The 12500-nt window shown below is 38.9% G+C and overlaps 1 protein-coding gene across 5 annotated transcripts in view; it reads left to right on the forward strand.

Annotated features, from left to right (window-relative positions):
• The window catches only part of LOC122255663 (AF4/FMR2 family member lilliputian), a 117660-nt gene extending 111682 nt beyond the window's left edge, over positions 1-5978 (forward strand). For all 5 annotated transcript variants that reach the window (XM_043019900.2, XM_043019899.2, XM_043019898.2 and 2 more), the window contains 6 exons: positions 1-68; positions 413-604; positions 768-836; positions 2248-2341; positions 3770-4151; positions 5453-5978. The exon at positions 1-68 is cut by the window's left edge and continues 13 nt beyond it. In XM_043019900.2, the coding sequence (XP_042875834.1) occupies positions 1-68; positions 413-604; positions 768-836; positions 2248-2341; positions 3770-4151; positions 5453-5559 (912 nt within the window). In that variant the 3' untranslated portion in view covers positions 5560-5978. The remainder of the gene's footprint in view (positions 69-412; positions 605-767; positions 837-2247; positions 2342-3769; positions 4152-5452) is intronic.
• Positions 5979-12500: the final 6522 nt, after the last annotated feature.

Consider the following 12500-nt stretch of genomic DNA (forward strand, 5'->3'; position numbering starts at 1 on the left):
GGGAGCTATGCTAATCCTCATGAGAGACATTATGGGTCTTACTTTGAAAGATTACCAGAAGTTAATAGGTAAGAGTTTTGATGGTATAGGTAAGCAAGAGTAAATTATTAACCTCCAAAGGATGTGTATACTGAATTTAGTCATGCTCAAGAGAAGATATATGCAGCTTGTACTAGTATTTCAATGGAAGTCAGAAAATTATCGTAATGTTTTCAAGTTGCATAATGTAGATTTTGACCAATAGATTCCAAAAATACAACACATTTTTTGTACAGATTGAAATACAGTAGCTAGACATCGATTGTTATTATGCTTCAGATCATAAGGCAATCACTTGAATTTATCATTAATACTCTTATTGTATTTTCTTCCAATTCCAAATATAGATATATATATATTTTTTTAATTCTAGGGATTACACATGCTACCTGAACAAAGCAAAGGAGCTGAAGCACATTGCCGATGGGGAGGCTGACCGTTCTATGCAGGCCATGAAGTACCTAGAGGCTGCCCTCTATTTCATACTGAGTGGCAGGGCAATGGAAAATGATCATGACACCTCTGCACCACTCACAATGTACAAGGACACACTGAATTTTATCAAGTAAGTTATTTCCACATCTTAAAAAAGCATAAGATGGTATTATAATTTGACTTTTTGTGAAATTCTATGACAGGCATAAAAAACAAATCAATTTCCTAATTTAGACATTCTACAACAGGGATTATTAGAATTATGTTATAATGAGAAATTTATTTCCTTCTAGGTGGGTGTCATCTGTATTTAGAAGAGAAAACCAAGAAGGAACCATTAATTTAAAATTAGCTGTTATTAGGTGAGTACCATATCATGTTCCAGGATATTAGCTAGAGTTTTCATTCTTCATTTTTCAATATTGCATTATAGACAATTGATATATTGATATAAAGGCCCACTTTATTAGCTAGATATGGGTTTTTGAAAGATAGTATTTTTATCAGTGTTTAAAGTATACCGCAGGCTTATATGAATCATGTGTCTCTTTTTTTATGAAATCCAAACTTCAGTCATTTATTATTGACAGATCAGAAAAAATTGGCATTTTGTAAAGAAAAAAAATCATAATTCACATTAGAATAGATGTATAACATCCAAATTCTGAATATCCTATCTGCATAAGATTTATGATATTTGAAGTAAGAACAACAATAGCTTTTATATGAAATGATAATGGCATTGTTAGTAATGATTATGATGGTAATGATAATGATTATTATAGTAATCATGATAATAATGATAATTGTTGACAATGATACTCATATAGTAGTATTTTCATCAAGATACCTAGTTACAAAAGTTTATTGGCCTGGACTTAGTGCTTGTGATATATATTTGGTATCATAGGATGGAAAAAGTCTTTCTTGAATGAGATGCTCCACATATTATAGGGAAACATTCCTTATAGATTAAACAGTTGAAAGCAGATTATAATTCAAGAAGCACTACTAAGGAACAAAGTTAAAAGTCTGAACAGAGTGGGATTGGAAGTTACAGTATCTTTGTTTCAAATATTTTTTCTTCTTTTTTTATCCCATTAATCCCATGATTAATATCAAGGTTGCTAAGTGAGATAAAAAAGAAAATAGTGCATGGGTGATGCTTTTACCCCTTTGGCATTGATTCTGGACAACCACACTCTTCCTCATCTTCTCCTAATCAAAGCTGACTTAGAAGACTGTAGCAAAGTAGATAGTGCCATCAAGACCATAAAAGCCTTTACACTTCTGTGTTCATAACAGAGAGCTGCCTCCATAATCATAGTGTAGATAGGTGCAATCTGAAATTCAAGCCCACTTTGCCATGGCATGCTATTTGTGGTCATTGGATTAAACTGCACATGGAAGATTAAGCCAGAAAGCCTACTTGTGCAGTTATTTTTTTTTAATGCAAAGCAGTCAAACTATTAATGATTTTGCTTGTCTTCCCCTAGTAGAAATTACTATAGTGTTGAGAGAAATGTATAATAGAATAAAAGTATAAAAAGAATAAGAGATGGAAATCAAGTTTTTTTTCAAATTTATAGGAAGTACTAGAATAAGTGTTCTGGTTATTGAATTTCTTGAAATAATGAGGGTAGTTGACACCCATTTCAAGAATTAGAAAAGTAACATGTACACTGAGAAGGGGAAAGTGTGATTTTGTTAATGCAACTGTTTTTACTGTATATGTGTGTATACATATTAATTATTATTTTTTTTCTCTTACAGTTTAAGATGTCAGAGTCTGTTGTCACTTAAAATCTACAAGATGCGCAGGAATGAGCACAAGGAAAATCAGAGACAACTGAATAGATACTTCCAGGTATGTTATGTTATTACTAAAACAGAAAGGCACATAAGCACCCACATACATACACAAGCACAAGCATGAGCACACACACACACACACACACACACACACACACACACACACACACACACACACACACACACACACACACACACACACACACACACACACACACACACACATACACAAAAGTATTGAATATACTATAATGTAACAGTATTTCATGCAGATGAATAAGCACTTGAAAAAAAAATTGCTGTAAACCCCTCCATAAGGATAACAAATGAAAAAAATTGCTGTAAACCGCTCCATAAGGAGCATTTTTTATGGGACTGGATAACTTTTGTACTGCATTCTTCTTTTTGTTAAAATCACAAGTAATTTATTCTTTCAGTTATAATGACCTATTATACCAAACGCTAATTAGAATCACTTTGGTACCATATCATATATAGACTTGTATTTCATCTACAGTTACTGCCATTGGCACGAAAATTCTGCACTTCTATGCAGTGACATGACACAAAAATAGCTTGCACTATGGTCAATGGCAGTGACAGTATAAGTCTAGAAAATAATGGAAAACACATGCATCTTAATATGTAGGCACATGAAACAAACATTTACATTTTTAACCCATTTGCGCTGAATAGCAGGCTATCACGTCACGGGAATATTTAGCTCCTGCTAGATGACATCCCATCACGTCATGATCACTCCCTTTAAATACATGTTTTACATAGTTCCGTATGTGTATACTCATTCCATTTGCCTTTCTATCGACACATTGTTCTTTACCCCCCCCCCCCTTTTAAAAAAATAACACGTTATCGCGACAGGAGAGATCTAGCACTTTGAGTTTGCATGGGCTTATCTTCATGAAGGGAGCAGTATCAGGCAAATAATCAGCCTGGCACAAATGGGTTAACCCATTAACGATGGGTGACTAGATATCACGTCTAGTGGTTTTGGGCCAGACACCGGGGAAGAGTCATTTTGTCCAGGCTAGCATGCCAGTTGATCACGGCTAGTGCGGTCGAGAATCTTGACGCTTTAGGCTTGTGTGTTCGAATGTCCTGGCATTTCAGTCATTTAAAGCCGAAATAGCCCCGTTGGGAATGGGTTAAGGGAATCCATCTGTTAACCATGGTTAAATCTAATTGGTTACCTATCACAACCAAAATTTATATTGTGGAAAATTCAAAAATAGGGAATTCTAAACTTTGGTTCTGCTGTATGGAAGTATTTCAGAAAGAAAATGAGAGAGAAGAAAAGAGAATTACTTCTATAATGCCTGATTAAATTCTTGTGTTCACATTCATTATGTATTGATGATAATGTGTGTGCAAAGGAATAATAATATAAGTGATGTTAATATTCTCCTATTAATGTAGCTTTCACTGTTGTTCTGAATATAATTTTTATTTTTATTGTAAACAGAATGCTGCAAGGGCTGGAGGAGTGGATGGCCATGGTAATAATGGAAATGGAAACGGCACAAATTGGGGCGGCCAGCGGGCAGCAGGATCTCCGTCTCATTTGTCGCAGACGCCCTCACCTGCTGGTTCAGTAGGATCAGAAGGTTCACAGTCCTCAGGCTACACAACAAGTACAGAGGGTACAAGACAAAAGAGTGGAGCTGCTCCTGTGGGGCATACGCCACCTCACCCACAGCCTCCTCATGGGCCAATTCAGACAGTTCCTGTACCTGTCAGTATTCATGCTCTTATCATCAAACAGAACCAGTTGTCTGGCCATCTTGCCTCAGCCCATGATATGTGGATAGAAGCAGACCATTATGTCTACCTGCATGGCATGGAAGGTGAGATAACTGATCTCTCTCTCTCTCTCTATCTCTATCTCTCTCTATCTCTCCCTCCCCCTCATCTGATTGTTTGGATTCCTCCCCTCTCACCCCGCCCCTCTTGCTCTCCCTCCCTCTCTCCCTCCCTCTCTCCCTCCCTCTCTCCCTCTCTCCTTCTCTCACTCCCTCTCTCTCTCTCTCTCTCTCTCTCTCTCTCTCTCTCTCTCTCTCTCTCTCTCTCTCTCTCTCTCTCTCTCTCTCTCTCTCTCTCTCTCTCTCTTTTCTCTCTCCTCTCCCCCTCTCCCTCTCCCTCTCCTCCTCCTCTCCTCCTCCTCCTCTTCCCTTTCCCTCCCCCCCTATCCCTCCTATCCTCCCTCTCTTCCTCTTGCCCTTCCGTCCTCTCTCTCTCTCCTTCCCTCCCTCTCTCCTTCTCTCTCTCTCTCTCTCTCTCTCTCTCTCTCTCCCTCCCTCCCTCCCTCCCTCCCTCCCTCCCTCCCTCCCTCCCCCTCATCTGATTGTTTGGATTCCTCCCCTCTCGCCCCGCCCCTCTTGCTCTCTCTCACTCTCACCCTCCCTCTCACTCTCACCCTCCCTCTCTCCCTCCCTCCCTCTCCCTCTCTCCCTCTCTCCCTCTCTCCCTCTCTCCCTCTCCCTCTCTCTCTCTCTCTCTCTCTCTCTCTCTCTCCCTCTCTCTCTCTCTCTCCCTCCCTCCCTCCCTCCCTCCCTCCCCCTCCCTCCCTCTCTCCCTCCCTCCCCCCCTCTCTCTCTCTCTCCCCCTCCCTCTCTCTCTCTCTCTCTCTCTCTCTCTCTCTCTCTCTCTCTCTCTGTCTCTCTCTCTCTCTCTCTCTCTGTCTCTCTCTCTCTCTCTCTCTCTCTCTCTCTCTCTCTCTCTCTCTCTCTCTCTCTCTCTCTCTCTCTCTCTCTCTCTCTCTTCCTCTCTTCTCCCTCCCTCTCTTCCTCTCCTCACCCTCCCTCTCTTCCTCTTTTCTCCCTCCCTCTCTTCCTCTCTCTCTCTCTCCCTCCCTCTCTCCTTCTCTCTCCCTCCCTCCCTCTCTCTTTCTCTCTCCCTCCCTCCCTCTCTCCTCTCCCTCTCGATTTCTCCCTCCTTCCCTCTTTCGCTCGCTCTCTCTCTCTCTCTCTCTCTCTCTCTCTCTCTCTCTCTCTCTCTCTCTCTCTCTCTCTCTCTCTCTCTCTCTCTCTCTCTCTCTCTCTCTCTCTCTCTCTCTCTCTCTCACTTACTCACAGATTATCAATGTAATAATTTTTGTGTCCAAGGTCAAATTTGAGTGAAATTGAATATGTATTTTTCTCCTTTCCAGATTTTTTCTCGGATCTCGATCGTCAGGCAGGCCGATTAACCCTCCACTCTACTCTGTATGAACTTGTGTGCTATGTAATGTTTGGCCTGGATCGCCTCAGGGGTTAGCCACTTTGGCTGCTGCCTAAATTTAGGTTCTGCCCACATAATTCTTCACACCCAGGCACTGCACTGTTAAAGCCAAGCAGAAAGCATAAGAGAACCTGAAGTGGAGATAGTACAACAAAAGAAATTATTTACTCAACCACAGTGGGTAATGGGACCTATAATGTAGCATGAAGCCTCAAAACCTGCACAGCTCACAATGCCTTGTCATCAATAGAGTGGATGGATGCTGGTTTATGCAGCTTTTACCCACAGGATCTAGATACTCAAGAAAAATTAAATCTTACGTTTTTTATAGAATGTATAGTGCAATCTGGCTCTGTAAAATTTCCATAGGTTGTTTTCAGATCTCATAGAAAAAGAAAAATATATGGAGAAGAGAGTAAAATAGCTGCTTTTGAGCAGTCATTTAACCCATTCACGCCGGGGCGGAATTTCGCCTACTCCCGATAACGCCGGGAAGATTTCAAGCGCGCAACCGTTCGTGCCGGGGTGTTTTCCCGCTGCGCGCGGTCGCTCTGACGCTCGCAGAGCGTTTTTCACCCACCCTATCCTTATGGTTTGCGTGATTTCGTCTAAAGTGTAATCATGTGTAGAAAGTAGTGCTATGTTCAGAGGATGTATATCAGTCGAAAAAGATGTTATAGCACTGTTTTTTTAGTGTTATTCTATTGAACTTTTTCCATATTCTTTACTCCTATGTTGTAATACCAATGGGAAGTGGAAGCATTCTTCTAGTGAGGTAACAAACATAGTTTTTTTTTTTCAATTTTTTTTTTCTTCCTAAAAGAAAAGAAAGAGAATATGAACAACCATACATGTGCATACAAGTGAATGCAAGTAACAGCAATGTTTTTTCAAGTGTCATTTTCTTTTAGTGGGGCAACAAAAAGATGTTATATAATTTTTTTTTTTTTTTTTTTTTTTTATTCCTCGGCCAATTACAATTGATTTTACGATAGTCTTTCGACTCAGATCATCATATTCAACAAATCAGAAACAGAAATCACCATGCCGTAATCAAGATTACGTATGTACCTGAGACGTCATTCATATTACGTTATATCCCATTTTCTACTATTTAGAAGGATAAACTAAAGTAGCTAAGACAAATCAAGTATGAAAATCGAATTGTACTAAGAATAATCTATCATTCTAATGCGGACGTTTCAGCACGTCGCTACTGGCCTCCCGGCGCGCGGGCCGAAAATGTAGCACGTGCCAGGACGTCACCCGGGTCCGGGGCTTTTTTCGACCACGTGTCAGCACGTCAACCGGCGCGAATGGGTTAACAAGGCTAACATTCAATGAAGTTAGTTAAGTGCAGTGTCAGGGGCCCAAGAACCCAAAGTTTGGCTTCCTGGTGTGACAACTGTGATGCCTTATCATTAAATTTAGTTATGGATGGTTTTATACAGATAGTATCTTTTTTCTCACTTTTATTTTTTGTGTTATATTTCCCACCCAAAATGTACAAATTTGCTGAGAGGTCCATGTGTGTGAAGACAATGCCTTTGTGTGCTCTTATGAAGAAGTGCATTCATGGCCAACCTCCTGACAAGTGCTCCAAACAACTCTCTACTGTTTATGGTACTTGAGAGTAGCTTTATATACTGATTATGGCCAGCTTAGTTTCTCGGATGTCAGTCATGACACTTAAGTGAGATATCAAGAATTGTTCTTCAACTTCTAGAAATCTCTCTTTTTTTAGCTGTTTAGCTATAGACTGTTCTGCACATAGTACGTATGGAACAGAATTGAGAAGGATTCACACTCACTGTACTAGGCCGGCAGTGAGGCAACTTAGAATGGTGCCAGTTTGAGATACCAGCTGAGGTGAAGTCAGTGATGAAAAAATAGTTTCTACACCTCTCAGGAAAGCATTAATGGCAATAATGCAGAAAATATAAAAGGTTTGTCAAACATGCCAAATGCTGAGTGAGTGGTAAATGAAAATAATAGGGTTACTTGGCAGCAGTTTAAGGCCAAGGGTTGTGCTATTGAAAGGTTGCCTTGAACCTCCATGCCAATATGCACCTGCCTGTTTCAACTGGCCTTTTGGCAACTTAATTAATATATTGTGGCATGTAACTGAGCACACACTCCCTGCCAGATGTATATTTTTGTACATATTTTGAGATTTAATAATGGTACTGACCATAACTATGTTACTGATATAGTACTTTGTACTGGGCTTTAATTCCCATGAAAAGTGAACTTTTGTAAGTGACGAAAGTTGATAATGACAAGTGTATGGCAATGTTTTGAATTATTTTGTCCTCTTTGGACAATATTGTTAAGTATACTTAATTTTATCGATGCTCATGTGCCGTTATAGATATGATATGAAGTTGATATTTGTATTTGTAATCTTAAATTATTTTCAAACCAAGAATGCATTAAATTATTTTTCTTGTCACAAACCTAGATGAGATTTTTCTCATTCACTGAGGAAAGGCCCTTTACTTGTTTCTTCTTGTTTCCTATTTTAATTGCCCAGACTGGTTGCTGCTGGATACAGATCACATGTAAGTTACACCCCTCTCTTTGCAGCCACTCATCTACTGTTAGTGAGACTAAAAAGAATGTCTGGAGTGTTAGGTGACAATACTAGCACTATTGCGCATGAAATTGTTCTCGTCTTGGATTAATAATGGTCCAGTACCATGTTAATTCTAGTGTTCCTAGTACAGATGTTTCATTTTATTTTCTTACTTATGTTTATTTTCTTATTAAGTGTATATTTAGTTTTTGTTCCAAATCAGATTATTCTGTTTTCTGACTACTTGTGATGGTAGCAGCAGTAACCAGCATTGGGTGATGAGGGTAGGAGGTCATGGCCTCACTAGGGACACAAGCTCCTAATGTTATGTAAACCTACTGTCTTCCTAGTATGCCCGAGCACTGGAGGATATCACCAATCTGTGCAGTGTCGTTTGTCTCTCAAATTGCTCATTAAATAATATATACAGATATATATGTTCCCCCAAATTGGCAAAGCCAAAGACAAAAAAAAATGTTATCGGTGCTTTTTTGTTGGTTATTGGTTCTTCTATTCTCTTCAAGTGAATTCAATCCAGTGGACTGCAATATTTTCAATTGCAATGATTTTATTTTAAATTGTGGAAGTCTTACAAGTAACATGAATTGAAGTTTTACTGGTGCAGGTAGTTGTGTCCCTAGTGAAATGGGGCAGCTGACCTGCAAGGGAGAGGTTGATATATAAACAGGCTCTGTGTGTGTGCGTGAGTGCATGTATGCGTGCATGAGTAAAGAAAGAGAAATAGAATGTTAGAGAGAGAGACAGCGAATGTTAGTGAGAGGGAGGGAGGGAGGGAGAATGTGTGTGTGAGTGAGTGAGTGAGTGTGTATGTGAGTGTGAATATGTGTGTGAGCGAGAGAGAGAGAGAGTGAGAGTGAGAGTGAGAGTGAGAGTGAGAGTGAGAGTGAGAGTGAGAGTGAGAGTGAGAGTGAGAGTGAGAGAGAGAGTGAGAGAGAGAGAGAGAGAGAGAGAGAGAGAGAGAGAGAGAGAGAGAGAGAGAGAGAGAGAGAGAGAGAGAGAGAGAGAGAGAGAGAGTGAGTGAGTGAGTGAGTGAGTGAGTGAGTGAGTGAGTGAGTGAGTGTGTGAGTGAGTGAGTGAGTGTGTTTGTGTGTGTGTGTGTCTGTCTGTCTGTCTGTGAGAGTGTATGTGGGTGTATAGGTGTTGAGAGACAGGAGGAACTGGGGTACATTGCATGTGTTTGTCTGATTGTTTGAACATGTGTAGATACATAAGTGTGTAGGTGTCCCCAGGTGGTTAGTACTAATTGCTACCTGGGCTTGAAGCTCATGCTGCTGCCAAACCCCCTTGTGTTTAATTGCAAAAAAACAAAAAAGTTTTTAAATTAGGCATTGATTATAATGATCTGTGTTTACAGTTCACTTTCCCTGAACATAGATATGCACAAAATTATGCAGTTCCCATAGGCTCTGAGCCAAGAAGAAAAAAATTAAAAGAGTGAATAAACTTTTTATACTTCCATTGTGAAAGACAATGTTGATTTGTGATATGTGAACGCCATTGGCGACTAATAATTTTGCTGACACAGTACAATGTTCATCCGCAAATATAGTGGAGATTGCGCCCCATACACGTCTGATAACATGTATGATCTTACAGTAATCTGTTCCTTGTTAATCATATCTATTTATCCTCAATGTTATAAATTTTTATCCTTCCATTATGTGCCTCTTACCCTGAAGTATGACACATTGTTCTGACTTGTCCAGTGTTTTATATTCTGTTGTATACATGGGAATTTTGTTCGGCAGTAATGGGGCGCATAGAGTGTAAATTATTGTTTTACTATGGAGCAAGAGCTGTGCCTCAGAGCCTTCCAGTGCCCGGGCTGTGGCAGGTAGGGGGAACCCTGCTTCAATGTATGCATCACCACACCCTGTTGACCCACCCCCATCCTCCTCCTCTTAATTGTTATTTGTATTTTATCATTGCTTTTATTATTATCAATAATATCATTATTATTATTATCATTATTATTATTAACATTATTATTACAAGCATTTTCATTATCATATTCTCTATCATTATCATTGTCATTATTATCATTATCATCATCATTATCATGATCAACTTATTCTTTATAATCATTATCATCATTATCATTATCATCACCACAACCATAATCATTGTCATTATCTTATCATCACCATCAATATTACCATTGCCTTTATAATTTTATTATTATTATTATTATTATTATTGTTATAGTTATTATTATTATTATTATTATTGTCATTATCAATATCATTATTAATTGGGTGAATGTTAATTTACATGCAAAATTTTCTTATCAATTACTAGCACTCATTTTTATTACTCCCATAATTTTATTAGTTATTTTTATCTTAAATCCATATATTCGGTCCCTATATCATATACCCACATATTCGGTCCGTCTCCTGACTTCTTGTTAATGCTTTTTAAGAACTTCTTAACTTCTCTCTAACTACCACTCATGTTCTCATGGTTTTCGTGTATTTACACCTTCAGTTTCCCATCTTTGATCCTTTGTAAGATTCTGTACTTGTTTGCTTTTACGATCCTGGAGATTTAAAATAAAATGTACCATCTTCTATTTAATTTTAACCATCTTGCCTGCATCTCCAAATAAGTAAAATTCAAAATTATACTGATGAGTTTCACTTCAGCATCATAGATATCTACTATACCGAAATTTCCTTGAAAATGGATTCCAGACAGTGGGTGTACATATACATAATATTCTTTGACACATACCATTTTCCTTTAACCTACGCCCTTTGATTACCAGCCATTTCTAAGGGTTTGGTAAGATGTGGAGGTTTTGGGGGTGTTGGTGAGCCTCACCTTAACCACTCACACATACAAGCCCGTCTTTATGGAAAGTGTCCTTCCTATACCCCCACACACTCTGACCTTATTTATTATGACTTAAGTAGTGGTACCATTTCTGTGTTTGGGCGCCTGGTGTAGAGGAACCCAAAAAGCTGTACAAAAGGACAGTCTTATTTCAAATCTATGCCAAGATTGTAGCTACAATAAGTAAATGAATAATAACACATGCACAGTTTGCTGTTTTACAGATATATCATGTACATAATAAAGTATTTCTTATGTTTGTATAAGTTTATTTACCCTTGAGAATATATGGTCGGTTTGGACTTGGCTAATAGACAAAAATGTAGAAAAGAAAACGAGGATGGAAACTGTATTTTACACGGTCTCTCGAAAAATATTTCAAGAAAAAATATATGAAAGAAACACAGTATAAGATAAGATAATCATAGTGATTGAGATGTTGACTATATTGATATGTCCTCTTCCTGAAGGTTATAAAAAAAATCGTAGGACCACAACCTGTCAACAACCGTTAGTCAGTGCCTAGGGAGGTCCAGGTCTGGTTATCCCTATATTACCGTGCAGCATGACAACTGTTGGGCGGACGAGCAAAGCATGCTCGTGTGGAAGCGGCGTGACGAACCCCCACAAGAATAACGTTGCAGCTTTGAAGACGTTCAGGCGGGCGGCCGTGCCCGGGGGAGGGGGTTGTCAGCAGACAAATTCCGTCGGGGACGTTTTCCACACGGCGAAGTCGATGGGCGAGTGTACCCGGCGATGCCATTTGGTAGTCGTTACCAAATTTGGCCAGATTTGGTAATGGTCCATTTTTAGATACATTTGTTATGGATATATAATTGATATAGTTATTATTATTTTGATAATTATTATTATCATCATTATCTTTATCATCATGCTCATCATTATTATTATTTTCTATATTACTATCATTATCATTATTATTACTACTGGTATAGGAGTAATAGTAGCAGTAATCTATGAAAATGTCAAGACTTCATTATAAGCCAAGACAATACGACATTCTTTTTCCAATATTACCCAGTTAGATTAAAGTTTAAGGGATTGCCACACTCCACACGCCTCCCCTTGAGCCCTACAGACGATATATTTTAGTTGATTTAAAGGAAACGAGCTTAGGCACCATAGTTTCGACTTTTCCTTTGTTTTTTACATACTTATTGATTGTATTAGGATGATATTGAAATATATCAGACATATCTGCTGAAGAATACAACAGTAGGCACATGCTGCTCGCTTTCAGGTTCGGATGGACTGTTTTCAGATGACGCAGAACTACCGCGAGTTGCCAGCAAAATTGAATGCCTGTCCCAGCCATTAGGGAAGTCTTAACCATTAATACTTCTAAAAGAGGGGGCTAATAACATACTTTCATTATCAGTACAAATCATCATCTGATATGTGCATAATCACACGACAAAATATGTAGGAATTATATGCCAAGAATAATCCACAGTCAGACTCGATCCTACGTGCAGTAGTCCACACCCCCCCCACGGGTGTAAAAAAAGCATGAATGACATGTGGA

This window comes from Penaeus japonicus, unplaced genomic scaffold (assembly GCF_977035675.1).
Source record: "Penaeus japonicus unplaced genomic scaffold, GWHDUDI00000001_assembly GWHDUDI00000033, whole genome shotgun sequence".
Classification (NCBI taxonomy): Eukaryota; Metazoa; Arthropoda; class Malacostraca; order Decapoda; family Penaeidae; genus Penaeus; species Penaeus japonicus.